General features: G+C 41.3%; 3 protein-coding genes and 1 long non-coding RNA gene across 6 annotated transcripts; all 4 read right to left on the bottom strand.

Annotated features, from left to right (window-relative positions):
• Nucleotides 1-1,560: 1,560 nt before the first annotated feature.
• LOC135595898 (homeobox-leucine zipper protein HOX21-like) lies at nt 1,561-3,794 on the bottom strand. Of its 2 annotated transcripts, none has more exons than XM_065087373.1 (3): nt 3,462-3,794; nt 3,007-3,383; nt 1,561-2,118 (listed from the first exon to the last, which is right to left on the bottom strand). In XM_065087373.1, exons 1-3 carry the CDS (start codon nt 3,604-3,606, stop codon nt 1,777-1,779), a joined length of 864 nt encoding a protein of 287 aa, XP_064943445.1. In that variant the 5' UTR covers nt 3,607-3,794; the 3' UTR covers nt 1,561-1,776. The 2 variants fall into 2 exon arrangements, with proteins under 2 accessions (XP_064943445.1, XP_064943446.1); XM_065087374.1 differs by having other exon boundaries at nt 3,465-3,733.
• Nucleotides 3,795-5,355: 1,561 nt separating this feature from the next.
• Nucleotides 5,356-8,705, bottom strand: LOC135595030 (sucrose transport protein SUT1-like). Its single transcript, XM_065085536.1, has 14 exons — nt 8,404-8,705; nt 7,987-8,052; nt 7,813-7,911; nt 7,660-7,724; nt 7,502-7,586; nt 7,387-7,420; nt 7,200-7,299; nt 7,016-7,091; nt 6,720-6,932; nt 6,496-6,639; nt 6,164-6,397; nt 6,014-6,077; nt 5,888-5,931; nt 5,356-5,731 (listed from the first exon to the last, which is right to left on the bottom strand). Exons 1-14 carry the CDS (start codon nt 8,593-8,595, stop codon nt 5,558-5,560), a joined length of 1,590 nt encoding a protein of 529 aa, XP_064941608.1. The 5' UTR covers nt 8,596-8,705; the 3' UTR covers nt 5,356-5,557.
• Nucleotides 8,706-11,021: 2,316 nt separating this feature from the next.
• On the bottom strand, nt 11,022-12,633 carry LOC103968619 (transcription factor ILI7-like). The gene is made up of 2 exons (XM_009381895.3): nt 12,245-12,633; nt 11,022-12,140 (listed from the first exon to the last, which is right to left on the bottom strand). Exons 1-2 carry the CDS (start codon nt 12,368-12,370, stop codon nt 11,988-11,990), a joined length of 279 nt encoding a protein of 92 aa, XP_009380170.2. The 5' UTR covers nt 12,371-12,633; the 3' UTR covers nt 11,022-11,987.
• Nucleotides 12,634-14,209: 1,576 nt separating this feature from the next.
• On the bottom strand, nt 14,210-21,686 carry LOC135595897 (uncharacterized). 2 transcript variants are annotated; one of them, XR_010480701.1, is made up of 3 exons: nt 20,698-20,915; nt 14,806-15,021; nt 14,210-14,584 (listed from the first exon to the last, which is right to left on the bottom strand). It is a non-coding gene; the product is annotated as an uncharacterized LOC135595897 (long non-coding RNA). The 2 variants fall into 2 exon arrangements; XR_010480700.1 differs by lacking the exon at nt 14,210-14,584 and having other exon boundaries at nt 20,698-21,686.
• Between the last annotated feature and the right edge of the window lie 616 nt (nt 21,687-22,302).

Below are 22,302 nucleotides of genomic sequence, written 5' to 3'. Positions count from 1 at the left end.
TACTTGAAACAAAAGGCATCTTGCAATCTAACTAGATTTACTACAAGTACTACATGCCAATTGCTGTCCATTCCGAGTTTACCGCAGTTCATTTTTTTCCTTTGTTCTGAAGAAGATGACTGCAGTGTTGACTTGTCCATCTTGTTTTCAGCATCTAGTCAACACAATCTGCAGCATTATGTTTCTTTTTAAGGCTGGCCGTGTCGATTGGTAATCATCTGAAGATTGTTCCTCACACATCGTACTCTCCTTTGATTGTTCTTCTTTCATCTCGCATTTTGATCTTTCATTTCCCTACTGAGAGTTTCTTGTGAAGCAACACAAAGGAAGTCACATCTGGCACAATCTTGCAGGGAAACTTGTAATGCACAAGATAAGCTGACAGCAGTGTGAGAGCTGCAAACTGGAACACATACATTGAACAAGCAGTCTGTTATAAATCATGCATGCATTTAAATCAGGAAAATGATGGTTGATGTCCTTCTCATACACAGACCAATCATCATGGTGCAAATATGCTGTCCTCCTCAGGGTAGGGAATGCATGATAGAGAACAGACATCTGCCTTTGTACTGAGAGCCATGAATCGCCAAGTCTGACCCTTGGGGGATGCGCAAAAAATTGTGTTTCCTGAGCTGTATCTTTCACTCTTTCCCTGTTCCTAGACTTCTGCAAGCTCAACAAGTTTGTCTACTCCTCCTATCATGGCCATTTGCAGAGTGCAGAGCCCTTTTAGTTACAAGAAAAAATGTCCACAGATATCTTCCTGAACATGATAGGAAAGATGCCCTGTAGAAATCAGTAACTTACTGTCCTTGATGATCTCCTCATGAATGTTTACAACTTGGAACAAAGAATGTGGCACCAATTGACAGTGGCACTTCTCTTGATCCCCCGGATGCTGCCTGGTCCACAGTTTGGTGTCTTGAAGTAGCAAGCTCACCAGTCTATCACTAGGTGGTCCTTAAAGGATGCCATATCTACAATGAACACTCTTATTTGTGGAAATATCGATTTATGACATCGTTTAGTCTCGCATCACTAAGAAACATAGGTTCGATATTTTAATTAAGTAATTTGTGTTCTAGTGATGTCTAATTCCACAATTTTCTGAATCTGTTAACATTCGATCATCAATTCAAAAAGAAAAGCTACAGGATCAACAATCCATGGAAAAGCTTCAAATAAGAGATAAGAATAATTTCTTATTGAACAAAATCAATTCTGCCTTACCTTCTTTCTTTATGTATTACTTTGAGAAATTCTTTCCTTATATCATGTATAAAATGCTTCAGAAAACTGATGTGATACCTAAAATTTACAACGGAACTGATTAAATACTTGCATATTTCCTCTCCTAAACCTAAAGTTTTCTTGTATGCTTTAGAATAACAAGAAGTTGACACGCTTTACAACCTTTTAGCTTTGGATGGATGAGACTTTGAACTTTCTTCGGTACAGATGAGCAGATATATGAGAGATAGCTACTTCATGTCTCATGCAAAATTATGACACATTTCAGCAATTAGCACAAAATTCCTGGTGCAACTTGAAACGATCTACACACATCAAAGACACTTTATTTCCTTGTTGACTCTCTCCCCCTCACCTGATTCAATTCTGGAAGTTGCATTTTTCCTCCTACATCGATGATGACGAAAACAACCAAATTTAAGCTTGAAATATAATTGGACTAGTGCTAATGCAGCAGCAATTTTCACAATTTACCAGGAGAATTATGGAGGGTGCTCTAGATAATAGACCGAATCAAAGAGACTAATGAAAGTGGTGGTGATCTGGCCATGACCAGAGGGCAGATTGTTCTCCCATGCTGCCCAACAAGTTGCTGAAGCTGACTTCTGGGGCTTCATTCTCTACCTTGGCACATTGGAATTCTGGCTTGCAGGAGTTGTGGAGGAGCTGGTTTATGTCGGCTGGCCTAATTGATGGGAAGTATGGCAAGATTTGGTGAGGAGGCAGGGAGCTCTCAATCACTGATGTTCTTGAGATATCTATGTTGATCTCTGAGCTGTTCTCACTTCTATTGCTGCAAGAACCTTCAGTTTCTTTGTTGAGATTGATCATATCCGATGTTTCTGTACCTCTGAATGCCAAAATCTGCGCATTTGACTTGGCTTACGACATAAGAATATGTATGATAACAACCAGAAATTACTTGAACAAAATCTTAATGATCATATAAATAGAAAGAGACTAACAAGAACAGACATGTTCATACTCCACAATCTAATATAGGAAGAGTGGCTACTTAAGATAGATGGTGTCAAAATTTTTGACCCCGAGTGCATCACCTGTCAATCTTTTCTCTACAGTTGATTACGTGAGGTGGATGGAGCCTTACTGATGCTTGATAGGTCATATATCACAGATTGAAGATGTCTTGATCAGAAAGGGATCTTTTCTTTTCTTCTTCTTTTTGATGAAAGATCCGAAAGGGAATCAGGAAAGAGATTTCAAATTGTTGCCATTGTCTTCACATCAATACCAAATGATCAAGTTGGTTTGTTAGATTATCTTTACTCCTGTGATTGATATTGACTTATTTGATGTGATTTTTTTTGTTTCTTTTGTTTTTTTTTCCTTTTATTACTTTTATTCTGGTTGGTTCCAAGGAGCTCATTTTCTTTGTATCTTTTGTGGCTCATTTGCAAGCATCAGTGTCCTGCAAAATTTCATCTGATGCAGAAGTTTCCATGTCCTCTGGATGAGTATCAAAAGGAAAAGGTAAAAGTCTTCATCATGATCTCCAGATCTTTCTAGTACCATTTCATAGCTAAAAAGATGGTTGTGTTTGACACAATAAAGGAGACAAGGAAAGGAATCAAAATAAAGGTAATGATTCACCCAATCATTATGAGTTCATTTCTAATCTATGAACAGGCATCTTCCTCAAAAGACTCAAAACTACTCATGCAGAAATGAATAGATTTAAGTTGAGATGTTCATCATATATTTATATATAGATTGAAGAAAATTGAGACATACCTCAGCTCGGAGTTTCTTGTTCTGGGATTGGAGAGCCTCGTTCTCTGTTTTGATGGCCTCAAACTGCCTCTTGAGCACATCATAGTCCTTCTCCAATTGCTTTGTCTTCCACCTTGCTCGCCTGTTCTGGAACCAGATGGCCACTTGCCTCGGCCGCAGCCCAAGAGCCCTGGCCAGCTGCATTTTCCTCTCAGGCTCCAGTTTGTTCCCCAGCTCAAAGTTCTTCTCCAATGTCCTCACCTGCTCTATGTTGAGCCTCTTCTTCTTCTCCCCTGCTTGCCAACCATCATCCGACAAGTCATCGTCGGCGTTCATCTCCTCGCAGCTCTCGATCCCCGGGAAGGATATGGATCTCTTCCCCATCACCGGAGCCACACCTGCACCACCAAATCAAGTAAAGCACAATTGAGTCACTTCCACCTGAGGTTGGAGGCTCGGAAATGGTTGCCACAGACCACCTCTGAGGTCTTGCGGACCGGTATGGAGGAGGGAGCCGAGAGGGGCTGTGAGTTGGTTCCCTTCTTCATAGGGTGTCTCCGTATGGAACATGAAGTTCGAGGGGAAGGAGGAGGAAGAGGCCATTCCATTGCAGGCCATCATCTGCTACAGGGTAGGGAGGTCACAGAGCAAAGACATGGTGGAGGGGGGGGAAGGAAGAAGGATGATTTGAGGTCGATGGCTGGGAAGATGGACACACAAACTGCAAAAATACTGTACAGAGAGAAGAAGAATATGCAATCAGTTATAGGCAGCGATGAGATCAAATTAAGATTAACATGAGATGAAGACGAGGAGTAAAAGTCTGCGTGGAAAGATCTACGAATGTTAACAATGTTTACGTCCAGAATTGACAATCTCTATCAGATTCAATCGACTAGTCTGCTTCTCATAAATAATGTTATCCCGATCGACAGCCATCTTTATAATCTGTGGTTAATCACTGTGGACACAGTCCACACCTTATTCCAAACGAGATGAACGGAGTTGGATACTTCCAATGGCTTGCTTGGTTCTTTCCCTGCAATGTGATGCAGACAGATGGGTACTTGAATTCTTTTGACAGAAGTTGCCATGTCCATCTCAACGAAGCTGTATTTTGTGGTGTGGAGTGTTAAGTGGGCAGCCATGTGAAAGAGAGACCGATATCATATTAGGGAAAAAGAACAGTAGTAAGATTCTGCCAGTGAAAGGTGGGATTTTACTGGACAGAAAAAGGGGGAGAAAGATCACAAAGGAAATGGAAGAATAAGCTGGCCATAGATTGGAAAGTGTATATAAAAAGATTGGCACTTTGAGAGAAAGGAAAAGGGGATGACAGGAATCTAAGGATGGGTCCTCAAAGTTGCAGCCTCTGCTACCTAACACACATGCAGCTCATCATGCACCTGATTCACCCTCAACACCAACACCAAACTCCATGAGAGGTGGGTGCTTATTTTATTCTTGTTTCTTCTGCGCCCCTGTGCATGGCTATCTTGGTGGCAAAAGCTGCAGTCCCACCATTGCTCATCCCTCCCCCCTCCCTTCTCTCAAAGAATCTGTGTGCCAACCATCCCAACTCCATGTCTCAGCATTTCTGAGACTATGATTATTTTTATTATTATTAATCTCTCTATCAACAATGCGATTTGGAGTAGCAGACGTACTTTGATTATCGCAAGGAGAATCGTTAGCTCTTATGCCTGTCACGAGAGCAATAAAGAAGTAGCATGAAATCTTCAATGAAGTTTTGTTTCTGCCTTCCGAGAAGGCCTGCTGGTCCATCTCGGTTTGTTGATTTCCCATCAATGCGCTTGTCTTTGCACGACTCTGCTATTTCTGCTGTTCTTGACTCATCTGTGCTGTGTTCATCTGTTTCTTCTGTGGTTAGATCTTAAGATCGGAGTGATGAATCCTACTGTAAGTTCATGTTGTTCATGTAAACCACCATTCTCTGTCTCTGTCTCTCTCTCTCTCTCTCTCTCTAGTTGGCTTTACAGGCCATCACATGGCTTCCCACCTAAAGCCATTTCATATACGAGGAAGAGCCATGGATGCAGAATAAACTAGTCGTCGAACCTTCTTCAACCACAGTTTCACATGCCAACCATATGTGGATTCTATTAAGAACGAATGATGCTTGGAGAGAAGCTATTCTTTCTTCCACCTCCCTCCTCTTCAATCTAATTGCAATCGACCTGAGCTGATTCGCCAATGTGCAGAAAATTCTGCTACATTGTCTGCTAAAATTCTTCTTCGATCGAACTAAAGATGCATGTTCTTGCAAGCCACGGAGGAGATCACGCTCAAGAAGATGATCCAAGAACAGATTGTGATGCTTTGCGCTCACTCAACTCAGAGAACTCGAGATAGAGCATCAGATGAAAACTAGAACAAAAATAATTCAATCGTAGCACAAGATCCTAACTGCAATTCTGGTTCCCTAAGCAACAAAAAAAGCCTAAAAATGACAATAGCAAAAGAACACGGCAAGAACCGACACGTTTTCGTGGAGCCGTCATCATGGAGCGCGAGGGTCGCCGATGGTTATTTCACCAAGCTGGAAGTTGGATCAGTGTCCACCAGCCATACCAACACTCTTGAAGTTCTTCCTAGAGAGCCTTGGAAGCTTTAACATTCCGACCACGCCGGCAACGAAGGCGATTGCAGATGCCAGAGCGAAGGCAGGAATGTTCCCCTTCCCGAAGAGAGAATCCCATGGGCCTGCACCGAGAGCTATGATCACCTACATAGATCAGAAACCATCATATGTTAGCAGAAGCTAAAAATACAATTACACACTTGTAAATTAATTCATGTTCCTCTGTGAGCAGGTCAAGAACAGAGATCAGGTGGATGATGGTGTCATCAAGAAGAAATGTAGTAGCATGTCAAAACCAACCTGCGGGATGACAACCGAAATGTTCAAAACTCCAGTGCAAAGCCCTGCAAAACAGCCAAATTTAGCTGCAGAAATCGATCGATGAACTATGTCTCTTGGTGAACGAAACGCGTGGGAGGGACTGACCTTGGCCGCCACCCTCATTCACAACCAACTGTGCTGTAACAGCAAAAGGAACACTGTACAGAACCTACAAAAGAGAATCAGCAACGTGCATGTTAGTGTTTGGAACCCATCGATAAGTGTCAGTAGAAGCTTGGGAATGCTGATACTTACAGCAAGAGGAAAACCAAGAGCTGCAAATGTGGCCAGAGCTGCAGCTCTCACTTCACCATCTGCTGTGATCACGTTCTGGACTGAGCCATGGAAGTTTCTAATGGACCAAGTACTTATGATTGTAGTGCCAGCCATGCCGGCAAACATGGTCATGTTGCTGATCACCCAAACAATTCTTGGAGTCAACTTTCGGCACATTGGTTCGATCAGTAAGGAAGTGATCATCAGCACAACCTAAGAAGAAGAAGAAGAAGAAGAAGGTAATCCAGTTGTTAGGACGATGAGGACGTGAAAGAACACAAGTAGTCAGCCATCATCTCCAGTTTTCTCACCGAATTCAGCAGCAAACCCAATGCGCCTTGTCGAACACCGCGATCATAAGCATCGATCTGCGCAGGAGTTCCACTTGGGTTTCCATGGTAGACTTCGCGGCCCATCCAATCGGTGTCGTAAAGGATGAAAGGAAACCATGAAAGCTGGAAGCAAGCAGAAAAAGAACTGTCAGGAGCTCCTCTGGAATGCAGTCTTCACGGCATTTCAATCTTCATATCCATACCCAGGTGAGGGAAGTGACAAGGAGGACCGAAGGCATTCCCGGAGGCAAGTTCTTGAAGGCCTTAAAGATATCGATAAAGCTGACTCTATCCTCATTCTGGCTCTGCGCTTGACCATCTTTCGAGTTGAGCTTTGCGCCGGATTGAGCAGGATCACCCAGAGGAACCTCCTTAGCAACAATTAGAGTCACCACCAAACAGATGAGAAGAAAGACCTGTTGACAATCAACTTCTTCAGCAACAATTTCTCATTCAGGATCTAACTCTCGTGCACAGAGATTATTCTGATAAGACCTACCACAGCAATCAGAAATGCACCCTTCAGGTTTGCACAAGCTTCACAGCAAGACCTTGTCAACAAGAAAGGGAACCACCTTCACCACATTCAAACAAAAGAGATTAAGAGTTCTTGTTGGAAATTTTGGATTACACACATGTAGAAACGTCGATGATCATTTAATCTTATGGATCTGTAGACGTACTTGTGCCAGGTTCCGCTAGAACCAGAAGAATATCCTAAGATGTTTCCGACAGCCATCCATGAACAGAATATAGCATTTGCTGCGTTGCATCCATGAGTTCCTGTCGCACAAATAAGCACCAGATCGTGCCATTAGAAAGCATTCGGTATCGAATTGTTGGAGATGCTCTAAACTTGAAGATGCTCACCCGAGAGATCAGCCATGAGCGCCCGAGCTGGACCCTGCAATAAACATGTTGCCATGACTCACGACTCAAATGGAACATAGGAAGACATTGATGGTTGGAACTCGATGAAGCTTACTTGAACTGCATTATTGGAAAGATCCAGTAACCAGAATCCAAGAACATAGACTATCGCTGCATGCCACCGAGGACCATGATACACACTGCATTCCCACAAGGATCGCATGTGTCAATCAAAGATACGAAGCTCATGCAACGGGAGAAGAAGAAGCTCACCTGCAATGCTCTTTCGTGTCACCAAGAGCATGTCCAATGTCAGAAGAAAACCCGACCACGATCACCTGGAGCACCAACGTAGAAATCCATGTAAGAAGATCAAGTTATCAGTGGCAAGATACGAAGACTGATGATAACAGTTGCAGCACTCACAGCAACACAGATCATTGTGCATCCAGCGAGGAGGAAAGGCCTCCTCCTCCCAAACCTCGAACGACATTTATCGCTCCACAGGCCAACGCAAGGCTGAACCTGTTCACCAGAATCAAACAGTGGTTGAAGTCACTCAACAACAAAGACAAGGAGCTTGAAATCTCAAATACTTACCACAAAGCCTGCAACAGGGCCACAGAGCCACATGATAGAGGAGAGAGCATGCGAGAGTCCCAACGTCTGCATCGATAAGCACAAGAACATTTGTTAGTCAAACAGATGTACACGTCAACCCTGGAAACCTGTCAGGACCGATGTCACCTTTCACAGACCAAGAAAACAATTCTACGTTCCTTCCTCTTCCATATGCTTACGTTCCCTAGACGTATAACCGATGTATGTGCAGTAGTTATTCCTCTCTCTCTCTCTATCTCTATTCTCTTGTTTCTTGTATTGCAATATGATGAGAAATTCTCATCAGACTTGTTCAAACGAATGTAGAAAGAACAAAGCAAGGAGGAAGTAAACATCTGCATGCAGGCGGAGTAGTCGCACAGCAGACGCAGAGATGTGTTTCGTCTCGAGGTGTACCTGCACGTAAGGCGTGAGGAGGGACAGTTGCAGCGCCCAGCCGTATTGCACCCCGCCGGCAACCATGCACGAGAAGATGAGCCTCACCAAGCTTATCTGCTGCGGCGCCGGGCCGGCCGCGCCGTTGTCGTCGCCGTTGGAACCCGAGAGCTCCACCTCGCCGCCGTGGCCTCCCCTCCTGCGCCCCGGCATCCTGGTCTCCCCCACCTGCTCCCACACCCTCACTGTCGCTTACACCAGCGGTCGGTCCAGCATCAAACGCCTATTCAGATCCGTGATTGATGGCGTGGAGAAAGATGGGTGCGAGACTCGGATATGGTCTCAGCACTGCAGAGGCGCGGATTTAAACGGGCGAGCCGCGGTGTGGTGCCCCTCGGCGCATCTCTGTGTCGACAGATGGAGTCCATTCCTCAGGTTTGTAAGCTGAGGTCGCCTGTTCGTAGCAGTCCACGTCGATGGTTCACGACAGCCTCAGAGCGGTCTAAGGAGCACCATTCACCTGGAACGGATAAGCATCCGGTGCTGCATTTTTCCTACTCCTTTTTTTCCCACACGCTTTCTTTACCTGCTACCGATCAAAGGATCCCACGGGCCCCACCTGTGAAGATCCAATCACAAAGCGTCTCTCGCAAGGATACCGTCGCCATTCCACAGGTGCCGATTCTACGCCGCTCTCGGCTTCCAGCTCGACACCGTCGTTTGTTTTGGTCAAATCACCCACAGGATATATATCCTTTATCCGAAAAAGACGGACGTTGGAGATTAGAAAACGGAGTAGAAGTGGACGGCTCAGACTACTCCATGCGCACAACCATCGAGTTTTGTGCTTCATTTCACTCCATAATTGCGTGCAGGCTCACTGCGCAGTGTGGCTAAAGGATAAACCCAACCATTGACCAATGTGGTTTGCCATCTGCCTTCCATCACTGTGACTAGTGACAGAGGTCAGCAGCGTTGCAGGCAAATTAAGTGCTCTCATGGTTCATGGATTCATGTGATCTCCTGCTGTGACTCAGAGAGAGAGAGAGAGAATCATAAATGCATAGCAGAAAGCCAAATGTGGTTTGCCATCCGTAGATGAATCTATAATTATAACGGATGAATTTACAATTATACTTCAAGAGTTTCGTATTCCTAACTTATCTCGTCATTAAGTTAGAAATATGATGATATTTACATAATTAATTTTCATACTAATTATATGTCTTAGCCAAATAATTTTATTTTAATTAGATCATTTTAATTTTAGCTAATAAAAATAATGACTTAACATATTTAATTATACATATATGACTTTTAATATTCTAATATATCCATGACTCAGCTGCTTGCAATTTTATTCTTACGTAGATATGGAAGATGAATGAATTGTTGCATTCTTATGTAGATATCGAAATGAACATTATATGAATCAAACACACTATCGACCCATGCTTCGAACCTAACTTTTGTATCTCAGTGCATTTGAAAGAGCAATGTAGAACGACACCCACATCCATATCCATATCCATATTCCGAAACTTAAAGACAATAATAGAATGTGGATAAGCATGTAGAGATGTGACATGCACACTTTTTATATCAACAATTCCAATGGATAAATGGGTGTCTCGAAAACATGATGGGATCGATCCTGTTTCTTCGAACCACTAATAAAAGATCGAGTACGTACATGCCCACATTATGATGCGTCAAGGAGTGTGCCATGGACGTACGTATGGTAACCTTGGATTGTGGGCCGAGATGCAACTCGATCGAAATAATAATTGAGTCGATTTATCCATACGCTGATCGAGGAGGTCACAAGGGTTCTAACATCAATAAACTTCAATCTTCATTTATGCATCCATGGGACCATATTATCCGTAATATATATATATATATATATATATATATATAGTCTTTGTTCTGATTTAATTATCAGAATTAGACTAAAAAATAAATTAATCAACTATGATTGTTGCTGAGTCACTGGTTAAATGGATGGATCAATCGTTTTTAGAAGTCAAATTCTATATTCAGGTAATATAAATATATACAGTAATTTAAAAATAGTAGAATTTCAAGTACTAAGGGTTATTATTTGATTCTGAGGTTTGGAGATTCCTTTCGGGTTTTTAATATTTTGTTACAAAAATAATAATGACAATATAGTCAATCATAAGTACTAATTATTTGGGATATTTAAATCTGGATTCATAGTTTATCTTAAGACTTATTATTTAATTCTAACCATCATATCTATAGATATTTTAGGTACATACTCATATCATCTTAAATGATTTCTTCTTTTTTTATTCTAATATTTTATTATATATTTTTAAATAGATCAATGATTGCTATAGAATAAAGAAATATTTTAAGTTATTATTGTAACCACTATAGGATAAAGATAAATTTTATTTTGTTTTTCTTAAAATTGGATTGAATCGTTCGATTTGATTCTGATAACTATGGTTGTAGGGAATTATAACACCTATTGTTTATGCAATTAAATACTACTTATGTTTGCATAGTATTTATTGTATATGGTCCAAGGTATTGATTTGGGTCAAATTCAGAGAGGGTGCAACTTTGTGGTGGGGGACATAAAGCTTCACATCAATCCAGGTCAATTGTAGAAAGTCCTCAAGATTTCACACTACATTTGTCTTCACAATGGCAACATCAAAATTCCATGTGAAAAAGACTTTACACAATCTCGGCATGTTTGCACTTCTTGCAATCAAGAAGAGGATAGGGGATGAAGACTTGCTTTTTGTCAGTGTCGTTCTAAGATTTGGTTCCCAAGAAATAATGTTGTCCTTGATGGATTGCATGTTTCGGTCCTAAAGTGATCTCGAGCCATGATCAAGTCCATGCATCTACGAGGCAAGTTCGTATGAATTTGATTGTATATTCATCACACAGCTGATGATTGTTGTTAGCTTTTGGTGCCGGTGACCTTTGTAGAGGTGGTGGATCAGCTCGACCTGGTTCGAGATTACAGCCTTGACGAGGTGCCAAAGCCCCTCTTGAGATGGTTGGTGATGCACGAAGATGACTATGATTGTTCGTAGCTTTTGGCGTCGGCGACCTTCGTTGAGGCGGTGGATCAGCTCGACTTGGTCCGAGATTGGAGCCTTGATGAGGCGTGAGAGCCCCTCTTGAGATGGTTGCTGATGCGCGAAGGTGCGCGAGTGTCTAGATCGAAACGAGCTCCAATGTCTTTTGCTCCCCATGTAGTAGAGAGAGAGAGAGAGAGAGAGTCTAATCTCGCGCATTGTGTTGACATGCAGTAAAAGAATATATATTTAGAAAATAATTTCTGACATGATCGATCTGCACAGGTCGTGTATCGAAGGCGAACATTTCCCTTACCAAGTGCCCTTAAATTGTCAATTGCAATTTAGTGGTGGCCGATGATTGAAGCTTAGAACTTGCGAGATGAGTACTACGATCGTTCATGCAAGAAAGATGAAGCACGGCTTGTTGCATCAGATAACTCCCTGAAATGAGTTTCGATTTCATGTTCCTCAACAGTAATGTGGTCGAGTGCTACTCTCGTGAATGGTATATGAACTATGCATGTAGCATAGATCGTTTCACATGAACAGGCTCCTAATGCTCGCGGCTTGATCGCTACTTACGCCTGCAGCGTCGAGCAACTCCGACAGCCTCTCACTCAAGTCGTCGACCTCCCGATGCAAGCTTCTGATGTAGCTGCACGTATCCTGCAACACCTTCGCTGCTGAAGCCTGCACCCACAACGATCAAAACCATGATCACACCCTAAACCGAGAAGCTGAAGAAAGGAAGCCCAAGGATGGCCGGCCATGGAGCTGTCTCCCGGCAGCCTTACCCTGTCGTGGCTCCCAAGTCGTGCTTCATGGAGAAGCGATTGCAGCTTCGACATGAGGTCGTCGATCTGTTGGTCGGTGATCCTTCCCGAGCTGGACTGCCTCGATCGGGATCTCCTGCTGGACATCTTTTGGCTATTTGTGTCCCTCGAATTCTGGGCGATCTATAAATATATAGAAGGGAGAGATCAAAGCCTAAGAGGCAATGCAAGGGGAAGTCGTTCTTGTAGGGTGAGGATGGCGAGTGGAGTTTGAGGACAGGTGACTGTGAAGAAAGGACAATATGAGAAGGAGAAGTCACGAGGGATGTACGAGAGAGAAAGAGAGAGGGATGTAAATGGAGCAGTGGAGCAATACAGGAGGTGCGATGAGGAGGAAGACAAGTGCATGAGAGAAAGAAATGGGCAAGTGCTGTACAAAAATAGTGATGCAGGAAGAGAGAGAAAGAGGGGGAGGATCGCACCATGGGATTCTCGCCACGCTGTGCCACTCTGATGTGTCTGCAAACTGGGGCCATCTTGTTCTGCGATCTGCTCATCTCATCGCTTGAGGGAAGAAAGCAGCTGGAAGATCTTTGGGCTATGAACTAAGCTTAATCTCAAAGCATAGATCTTGTGGACGTCCTATCAATAAAAAAGGAACAGCATAAAGAAAACGAGTTAAAGGTGCTCGGATCTGTGACTTGTTTAAAGGAAAGAACAACTTATAGTTCTTCATCTTCTCTGTAGGTCTCATACTTGAATCATAAGAGGAGAAGCTCCTCTCGGGCACAGCTAAGAGACGCAGAGAGCAGCTGCATGTGGCAGTCAAAGGAAGACGCCCAATCAGCTCCGCTGTTTCCTACAAGAGACTTGCTGCCGCGTGCATCACGAGGCACATGAGTTCCAACCGATGGACAGCGAGGTCCCTAAGGAACTCGTGAGGCATCATGGTTTCTTTAAGGCATGGATCTCGTAAGCGTAGGTCGAAGCAATCACGCAAACACCTTGTTTATCCTAAGAGGGATCCCGTGAGTTGGGGATTCATGCTGCTTTCAGGTCTTAAACTCGACAGAAGGGTAGCCCTTCATCTCACGGCTCACACTGATCGAAGGCGATGAATGACTTGGTGTGGATCCTAACGAGAGCGACGAAGAAGTGGTTGTCTAACCCTAGAAGAAGGACAAGATAACCCAGATTGGTTGCATTTGACCAGTTGAATTGATTACATGCATTGCACGTTGAACAGATCTTACTACGGAGACAATACTTCTGCTTCACCTGCTTCTTCAGCTGCAGGTGCTTGTTGTCACCTCTCTCTCTCTCTCTCTCTCTCTCGATGATGCATGGCTTACACCTTTGATCGTGCGGTCATCACACGGATCTCAACACAATCGATCAAGATCATGTGCACACCTCGTAGCCTCCACAGTTCCATACCCTGACGTTCTTGCTTGGAGGTTGTGGATAATTGATGAAAGCATTCTCTGTCTCCTCCATTCGATCCAAACTAAGTGATCAAGTGTCACTTGATCTCCAAGAACTCGATCAAGGTTCTCATGGAGAAAACCACTTTTACTTCAGCCCGTCTTCTTCTCTCTCTTAGATTCTGAAGGTCGTTCCTCCATTATTTAGGCCTTTATACGTGAGGGATGTTCGACAATGACCTAATCTTAGAGCAGAATTTTCTTTTCTTATTTCTTTAGCTCACAAGTTTTTAGAGCTCTATTGTTCGGGTCGAGTTCGATTACCGACTGATTTTTCTACAAAGGATTTTGATCCCTTTTTTCACTATAAATAGTCAAAAAAAATTTACCGACTAAACTAGCTGACGTTCTTGAAAATTTTCGGATAAAGTTTCAATTCCTCGATCCGATGAATCTAGTAAACCACTATTAAATGTATAAATGAACGGAAAACTTATACAAACATACTATTTATCCATCAAAATACTTGTGAAGATAACACAAGCATCCTCTCATACAACCCAATCTTGTGTGCTTCTGTAGTGAATATAGGGCATTTCATATATTGTAGGGCTTAGGAGATTGAACACTGTTGCAGGAACATTGCAGAAGTTGAAAGGCTTTTGACACTGCCTTTTGTATCAGCCATGGGTGCCATTCTACCTAAACAAAGTGCAAAAGATATTATGTTTATTACTCTAAGAGAACAAAACAAATACCTCGATTGAGTTGGTAATGATCAAATCCATCCCACATGGATCCACATGCCGCATCAATATCATCACAGGTCCAGTGTTTTGCCACAACACATACCAAAATAAATAGCATGAGATTCCACTGCTGTTTCTTGTTTGCATAGAAAAACCTGCTGCATCATCTTTAATTTTCTCATTTATTTCTGAAAGTAATCAACAAAGAAGATCATGAGATACATATTGGTGTTTCTATGAATTGCCTATGGTTTTCACTCGTCTTCCTCGAGAGAATCTCTTTCAGAAAAGAACAACTTCCATAACATGATAAAGGAAACATTGGATGAATGCATAACTGTAACTATCATCATGTTGAATATGCTACGAGGTAATTGAAGTACGAGTTTCCTTTTCCTGCGGCACGAACCTCACTACGGACGTTTACAACTGGAGATGGAGTACAACAGTCTCTCATGTTTTCTTGCTGAGACAGCTTTTCTCTGTCATGATTTGGCTTCCTATTTGCTGGACGAAACGTACACTTCAGCCAGCATCAGTCCAAGATATGAGCAGCTCAGCATATCTTGGATCTATCATCTTCATTCATGCTCTTAGCTTTTAAATTGGCCTCTTCCTGAAAAAGCTGTACACAACAATTATTCAGCAGATCGTTTGGGATGCGAACTAGCATATAATTTACCAACCAACCAGACTAATTTACAGTTGCATGAAGTCACTACCCACTCCATGCATTAATGCTTGATTTCATTTGAAATTAATATCAGAGCAATCTTCGTTTAACTTTTTCAAATGCACTACTGCATATAAACTACTCTTGCTGAGACACTCGTAGTCAAGATGACGCCAAATCTTGAGTTTGATTCGTCAGATATGGTCATCTACATATTCTTCGGTCGATCTACAGGAGATTGAAGAAGAACTATTATGATATATATAGAGGTTCTCTAGGTTTAGTCAACTAAAAAAAAGAAGAAGAAATTTAACCCATTTTTCTTTCGATTTCAATTGCAGATTCAGAAAGCCCCCTCTTCAGAATTTCCTTTCTTGATTCACAGTGCTTTAAAATGGAGAGGGGCATTAGTTTTATAGGTTCATTAGATATCTTTTATATTAAGAATAAAATTATATAAGACTATTGTTAGACCAACAATGTTTTATAGATCTTACGACCAAGGGTATGCTTTTTTCAATATTTGGAGCCTTTAATCACCCTTACAAAGATGACATATTATAAGTATTGAAAATGAAAAAAATTATCAATATTGATATTTTTTAATTTGTATTTTGGATATAAACATTTAATGAATATGAATGAAATTTTGCCGAAGGTATGATGCTGAAATAAGGTTTTCGTAGTGAACTGGTGCAGAAAACCATGAAATGAGACTCCAATTTGTAAATGGATAGCTTGGGCCTAAATGCTATCGTTCTTATTGGGATAAACTGAAGAAAACTTTATATATGAATAAATACTATTGGGATAAACCGAAGAAAACTTTGTATATGAATAAATACAAGCAGGTCGTAATATGCAACAGAATTAAATAGAATCATAATAAAATATAACACCAAGATTTACATGAAAAACCCCACTAATGTGAAGAGTAAAAATCACGGGGCAAACCAGAAAACATCCACTATAAGAATAATGAATATACAAATCTCAGAATCTCTTGCCCAAAACCCAAGCAACAATCACAAGAGAATAACTGGGATACAAGGATTACGTCATTGTACACAATATCCAAAAATCTCCCCAAGTAATCACAATAAGAATCTATCGTAGATCTGATCTAACATGGGATGAGAACACTATCTAGATGATTGAGAACAATCTCTCTGCGTTGTCCTTATTTTCTTCCATTTTCTTCTCTTTTTAAATCACATTATTGCTGTAGTTTTCTGCCCTTATTGCTGTAGTTTTTTGCCTTTGTTTTGCAGCCACCACACCCCCCTTATTAGATCTAGGTTATGGTTCAAAGAGAGGTGGGTTATGGGTTGTTAAAGCCCATTATGGGCTGAACTCATGGGCTGTCAGCCCAACAACGTCCCCCTTTAGCCTATAAGGAGGCTGTCTAATGACCAATTGTCGACACATCTCTTGCCTTTCTTTCAGTAATGTCTTTGTTAGCATGTCTACTTCATTATCTTCTGTATGAATTTTCTGAAGTTGCATCTATTTCTCTTCAAGTACATTTCGAATACAGTGATATTTGACATCTATATGCTTTGACTTGGAATGAAAAGTTGAGTTCTTACACAAATGAATGACACTCTAGCTATTATAATTCACCACATAGTTTTCCTATTTCAGCCCCAATTCTGGTAAGAATTCTTTCATCCATAATACTTTTTTTGCAAACCTCTGTAACAGTAATATATTCTGCCTTTGTGGTGGAGACAGTAATATACATTTACAATCTAAATTGTCATGACAGAGCTCCCCCTACAAAAGTATGTACAAACCTGATGTGAACTTTCTTATATCAATATCTCTTGTCATATCTGCATCTGTGTAACCTGTCAACACAAATAGTCCATCTCTAAAGCTTAAACAAACTTTAGAGCTTCCTCTAAGATATCTAAGGATCCATTTGCATACATTAGTGCTCTTTGTTTAGATTTGCAAGAAATCTACTAGTTATACTCACTACATATACAATGTCTAACCTCATATATATACCATTTGCATACATTAAACTTTCAACTGCTGATGCATAATGAACCTTTTGCATTTTCTCCTTCTCCTCATCACTTGACGGACTATATTCTGAGCACAACTTGAAGTGACCTGCAAGAGGAGAACCAACCCTCTCTCTTAAAAAGAGCTTGCAATCCCTTTTTGCTCATGTGTCATAGTCGCCTATGTCATAACTTCATGCTGAAGTCTTTTTCTGTAACATTCAACTACTCACCACAAGCTTTGGTCTGCAACATGTATAAAGTATAACATTTCTTCCCACTAGCCACAATAGGAGAACCCTTACTGAGCTTCCATTGCCCTTTGTGAAATATTTTATCATAGTCTTCATCATCGAGTTTTCGAACTGAAATTAAATTCAACCTCAATTCAATCGCATGCCTCACATCCTTAAGCACTAACTTGTAGCCAAGGTTGTCTTTATGTGGATATCACTCATGCCAATGATGTTTGTCGTGCCATAATTGGCCATCTTGACAACACCAAAATTTTCAGACCTATAGATAGCAAAAAAACTCCCTTCATGGTGTAGCATGATAAGAAGCACCTGTATCAATCACCGACTCAATATCCTGACACAAAAAAAAATCATCAGAATAAGACAAAATCAAATAATCACCACCCTGCATTGTAGTTGTGATATTATCTTTTGACTATTTATATTCCACTTCTTTTCCCTTTTTCTTACTTTCTTTGGTTGCTTACATTGATTCTTATAATATCCTTTCTTACCACAATTATAATAAACAATATCTTTTCTTGATCTTAACTTGCTTCTACCCATGCGTGAACTGCTTTTATCCTTGGATTTTGACATTTCTCTATTCTTTGAGATAAGTATCTGTGAATTATTTTGATATGTTGCTAATTTTTTTCTTCTCAACTCCTCATTTAACAAACTGCTTGTTACTTAACTCACGGTGACAACATCATTTGGCGTAGAATTATTGACGGAAACCACTAGTGTCTCCCAACTTTTTGACAAAGAACTGTGAAGTAACAATGCCTACAACTCATTATCAAGAGACATTTTCATAGAAGATAACTGGTTAGTGATACTCTGCATTTCATTCAAAAGCTTAGTAATAGAATTACCCTCTTTATATTTTAGGTTTACAAGTTTTCTGATTAAAAAAAATTTGTTGCTAGCTATTTTTCTTTCATAGATACCTTCTAACTTTTTCCAAAGAGAATATGTAGAACTTTCAATAGAAACATGGTGAAAGGCACTGCTATCGAGCCACCGTCGAATAAACTCAACTGTTTTTCGATCTAACATCTTCCACTCCTCGTATGTCATAGTTACGGATTTTGCACTATCCCCTTGCAAATATTTGCAATATAAAAGATCTTTCATTCTTGGTTTCCACATCATTCAATTGTTTTTATTCAAGCTGATCATGCTAGAAACACTACCAACATCCATGTTCGAATACAAAAATTAAATCACTAAAACCCTGCTCTGATCCCAGTTGTTAGGATAAACCGAAGAAAACTTTGTATACGAACAAATATAAGCAGGCCATAACACGCAACAGAATTAAATTGAATCACAATAAAGAGTAAAAATCACGGGACAAACTAGAGAAAATCCAAAATATACAAATATCATAGTCTCTAACCCAAAACCCAAGCAACAATCACAAGAGAATAACTGAGATACAAGGATTACGTCACTAAGCATAATATCTAAAATCTCTTTAAGTAATCACAGTAAGAATCTATTGTAGATCTAATCTAACCTGATATGAGAATACTGTCTAGGTGATTGAGAACAGTTTCTCTGTGTTGTCTTTATTTTCTTTCATTTTATTCTCTTATTTTTCTATTATTATTATTATTTTTTTAATCACGTTGTTACTATAGTTTTCTGCCCGTTGTAATTTTTTATCTCTGTTTTGTAATCACCACACCACCCTTATTAGATCTAGGTTTTGATTAAAAGAGAGATGGACTATAGGTTATTAAAGCCTGCTATAGGTTGAACTCATGGGCTGTTAGCCTAACACTTCTTTGGGCCTCTGATAGGAACCCCTTTTCACCTCATTTATTTCATTTCTAGATATTCGTACGAGGTGAAGGACAGAAAATGACTGTTATATGGAAGGATAAATGGAAGCGCGTGATCCGTTCACGGCAAATGGGCTGAGATGGAATAAAGAGCTCAGTTGCCAAGTGTTTTAGCAGCAACAACAAAGGCAACACAGCAGATTTCCCTTTAAGCATGCCCGACCAGCAAGGTCAACTAGTCGGCAATCACACAGTTAAAAATTGGGCATTCGATGGAAGGGATACTGACCAAAAAAGGGCAGGCACTCAAATGGCTTTTATTAAAGATCCATCCTGAGAAGAGAACTTGTAACCAGAGAGCCTCTGTGTTGCTCTACCGACAAAGAAAATTTGTTGGGAGAGGACTACTGTTGGAACTCATGGTTAGAGTGCTTCTACTAAGTTATCATCTTACACATCGTTCCATTATTGGAGACCAAAACTGCTGTTGTTTGTGTATCCTCAACAATAAAATTTTACGACAAAAAAACCTATTCAGTTTAAGGTACACTCGAACGTATGCCGCAGATATTGGATGATGATCAGATGGAAATGGTGGCTGTCATTGCTTGGACCATCTGAGAAAGCAGGCACAGATGGATTCCTGATAGAAAAGAGGTGAGCCTTGTCATACTGTTGCAGAATGCTTTAAATCCTGGGTAGGACTATAAAAGAGAGAACATGATATAAGGTAAGGCCCATGGCAACTAAGCATCCATGGTCTCTCCCACCAAGAAGTGATACAGCAAACCTTAATTCAGATGGGATTGGTTTGGGATTTACAAACCCAGACTAGAACGGCAGAACACATGCATAGAGGAAATTTTCCAGTGTCATTTCATGCACAAACTGTTTAAAAAGCAGCCAAGTGCACAATGTTCTCGCCAATGTAGGTTCCAGGAAAGATTTATTATATATCCTACAAGTAAAGATGTTGTTTTCCGGACTCGAATGAACAATTAATCAACTGTTAATAGTGCCAAATAATTTGAGAGGAGACAATGATGATGCATCTAAGCTTGATTTCTTGCAGGGCACACTCTATATGTAGCTAAGAACTCTGAGAATTTCCATGTTAGCCGTGCTAAAAGGGGGGGGGGAAGTCATGTAGCTCATTTATTAGCACAGGAGACCAGTGGCGTATCAGGGGAGATGCTCTGGGGTGGAAACTCTCCTGACATTACTGCAGAAGCTATTCGAGCTCATGTAGTTTGTTGACATTTGGGGTGTTCGAATGAAGTCATCCTTATTTATTCTCAAAATGGGATCTTGCACACCATTTCCCGATCTCGTCCTCCCTCCTATAACTTTCCTAAGTCATGCGTAGCAATCTAAAAGAGTATTTGTGCGTGCATTCAATCTACCAACTAGTTGCTACAACAAATGATGCACCATAATCGCATCGAGACAAAGCACATCCGAGAAACCCCTAATCTAAGTTGAGGCGGGCAAGTCCAATGCTCCGACTCCAAGAAAGCAACCAAATTCCAAGAACTACAACATCTGAGCACCAATCGATTATAAGGAGGGCAGGGCGAGGAGGAGAACCTGGAAGACGACGGCGACGAATCCGAGGTCGGGAGGCGGAGAAGAAGAGGAGGTCGGAGCATCGGTTCCTTTTTAGCGTTTAACCCCTTTCAGCTTTTCCCTCTTCGTTTCGCATCCTTTTCTTTCCTTCCCTACGGGGGAGTGTTTGTTTACACTGACATCCCTGAACAATTTATTATCCTATAGTGTGTGATATAAAGAGCCCTCAAAAACAAAATATGAATCTGCAAGGGTGTAAATATAAAAAAGCCTCGAAGACATTGCAACATATTTAATTCAATTTTGTCACACCTCAATGGCTACAATTATTTTGGGTGTGTCATATTTCATCGCATTAATGGTTGGCTATCTTTGGTTCGAGCGTTGCCATCGATGTGTTAGGTGGATGTCACGCACTCGCGTCCACTATTAGGGTCACGGAGACCAGGATTTGGCGCGCCGTCGCTCTCCGAGATGACCCATCCTGGCTCGGTGCGACGCGCCGCACCACTAAATCCTTGCGAGCCGCATCCAATTCCACGAGCCCAATTGATTTCTCTGTCGATGCCAATTGCGGCTGCTGCTTCCACGCGCCCGCCTCCCTCCGCTGGCGGACTCCCAAGTAAGCGAGTGCAACTGTTCCTTGATCTCTTCCGGTGTGGAAGTATCGGTGCGGCCGCAAAAGAAATCCGAAAGAATTAGATCCCTGAGCAACAACTTGACATGGCTTTCCATGGAATTTGATTCCATCCCCAAAGAAGTCTTGCATCAGATGCACTCAATGTGATAGGCAAAAGGTCGCAAAGGGGGTGGGGGCATAGTCTAGTGCATGCAGGTATGAAGCATGCTGCTCTGGTTCTCTGGACCTTTCATTTGCAGCTCAGCTTGACTTTGCTTGGTGCGAGATCTCTGGCTGTGCTGGCTCACGAGGAAAAGAACAAGGGAGGGGTTGCCATCAAACCCACTCAGATTTGAGCTGTTGTGCTCCAGGACATGTTGCTGCTGTGGAGATAAGTATGCACAAACCTCTTCTAGATGGCTTGTCCTTTTCTTCTTTTTCTATTCTGCTGGCCTAACCTTTTTTCCCTGTGAGAACCAAAGGTGCGGCTTTTGGAGTTGTTCTTGCATGGTGGTCTCGGTGCTCATCCAAGATTAACACCAATGGGAGATTAGCAAGTTCCTCCATGTTTTTGTGTGAGGACTCCACACAACATTTGAAGGAAACCAGTGAGCAAACAGGTGATGTGTTTAGATTTAAGGTTAAGTGGAGCTTCGTTTCAAGGTCTCAACACCACACTATGCTGAGTACTTAGCCCTCATCATCATCTTCTACTGCTGTGTATCACCCTAATACTCAGTGCCATGCCCTCAAAGTACTGGCCATCATTTAACTCGATAGAAATTAATGCTAAGTTGACTAACAAGCTGCAAAAAACACTTTTGTAACACAATCTGACATGAAATAATTCAGCCTTGTTAATCTTTAGAAAACACTTGTGAATCAACAAGAGCTATTTCTAGGGGATTACTTTGTACAAGGTTTCTGTGTTGATGAGATATGGCTTGAAAATATGTATCACATGATTCTTCTAAACCATGAGGCATAACAATGCTATACAGAACAGT

This window comes from Musa acuminata, chromosome BXJ1-10 (genome assembly GCF_036884655.1).
Source record: "Musa acuminata AAA Group cultivar baxijiao chromosome BXJ1-10, Cavendish_Baxijiao_AAA, whole genome shotgun sequence".
Lineage (NCBI taxonomy): Eukaryota > Viridiplantae > Streptophyta > Magnoliopsida > Zingiberales > Musaceae > Musa > Musa acuminata.
Note: the sequence above shows the minus strand (reverse complement) of the source record. Positions and strands in the feature narration are given on the sequence as shown.

Bases quoted from the DNA above. Each gene is read 5' to 3' on its own strand.
- LOC135595898 (XM_065087373.1), bottom strand. From the start codon at position 3,606: ATGATGGCCTGCAATGGAATGGCCTCTTCCTCCTCCTTCCCCTCGAAC. The intron at 3,384-3,461 runs GTCTGTGGCAAC...TTGGTGGTGCAG, and splicing joins TCCGCAAGACCTCAGAGGTG to GTGTGGCTCCGGTGATGGGG. The intron at 2,119-3,006 runs GTATGTCTCAAT...TCAAATGCGCAG, and splicing joins ACAAGAAACTCCGAGCTGAG to ATTTTGGCATTCAGAGGTAC.
- LOC103968619 (XM_009381895.3), bottom strand. From the start codon at position 12,370: ATGTCCAGCAGGAGATCCCGATCGAGGCAGTCCAGCTCGGGAAGGATC. The intron at 12,141-12,244 runs GTAAGGCTGCCG...TTGTGGGTGCAG, and splicing joins GACTTGGGAGCCACGACAGG to GCTTCAGCAGCGAAGGTGTT.
- LOC135595030 (XM_065085536.1), bottom strand. From the start codon at position 8,595: ATGCCGGGGCGCAGGAGGGGAGGCCACGGCGGCGAGGTGGAGCTCTCG. The intron at 7,587-7,659 runs GTGAGCTTCTTC...GTGGGAATGCAG, and splicing joins GACACGAAAGAGCATTGCAG to TGTGTATCATGGTCCTCGGT. The intron at 5,732-5,887 runs GTTGGTTTTGAC...TGATCTATGTAG, and splicing joins TTTCGGTTGTCATCCCGCAG to GTGATCATAGCTCTCGGTGC.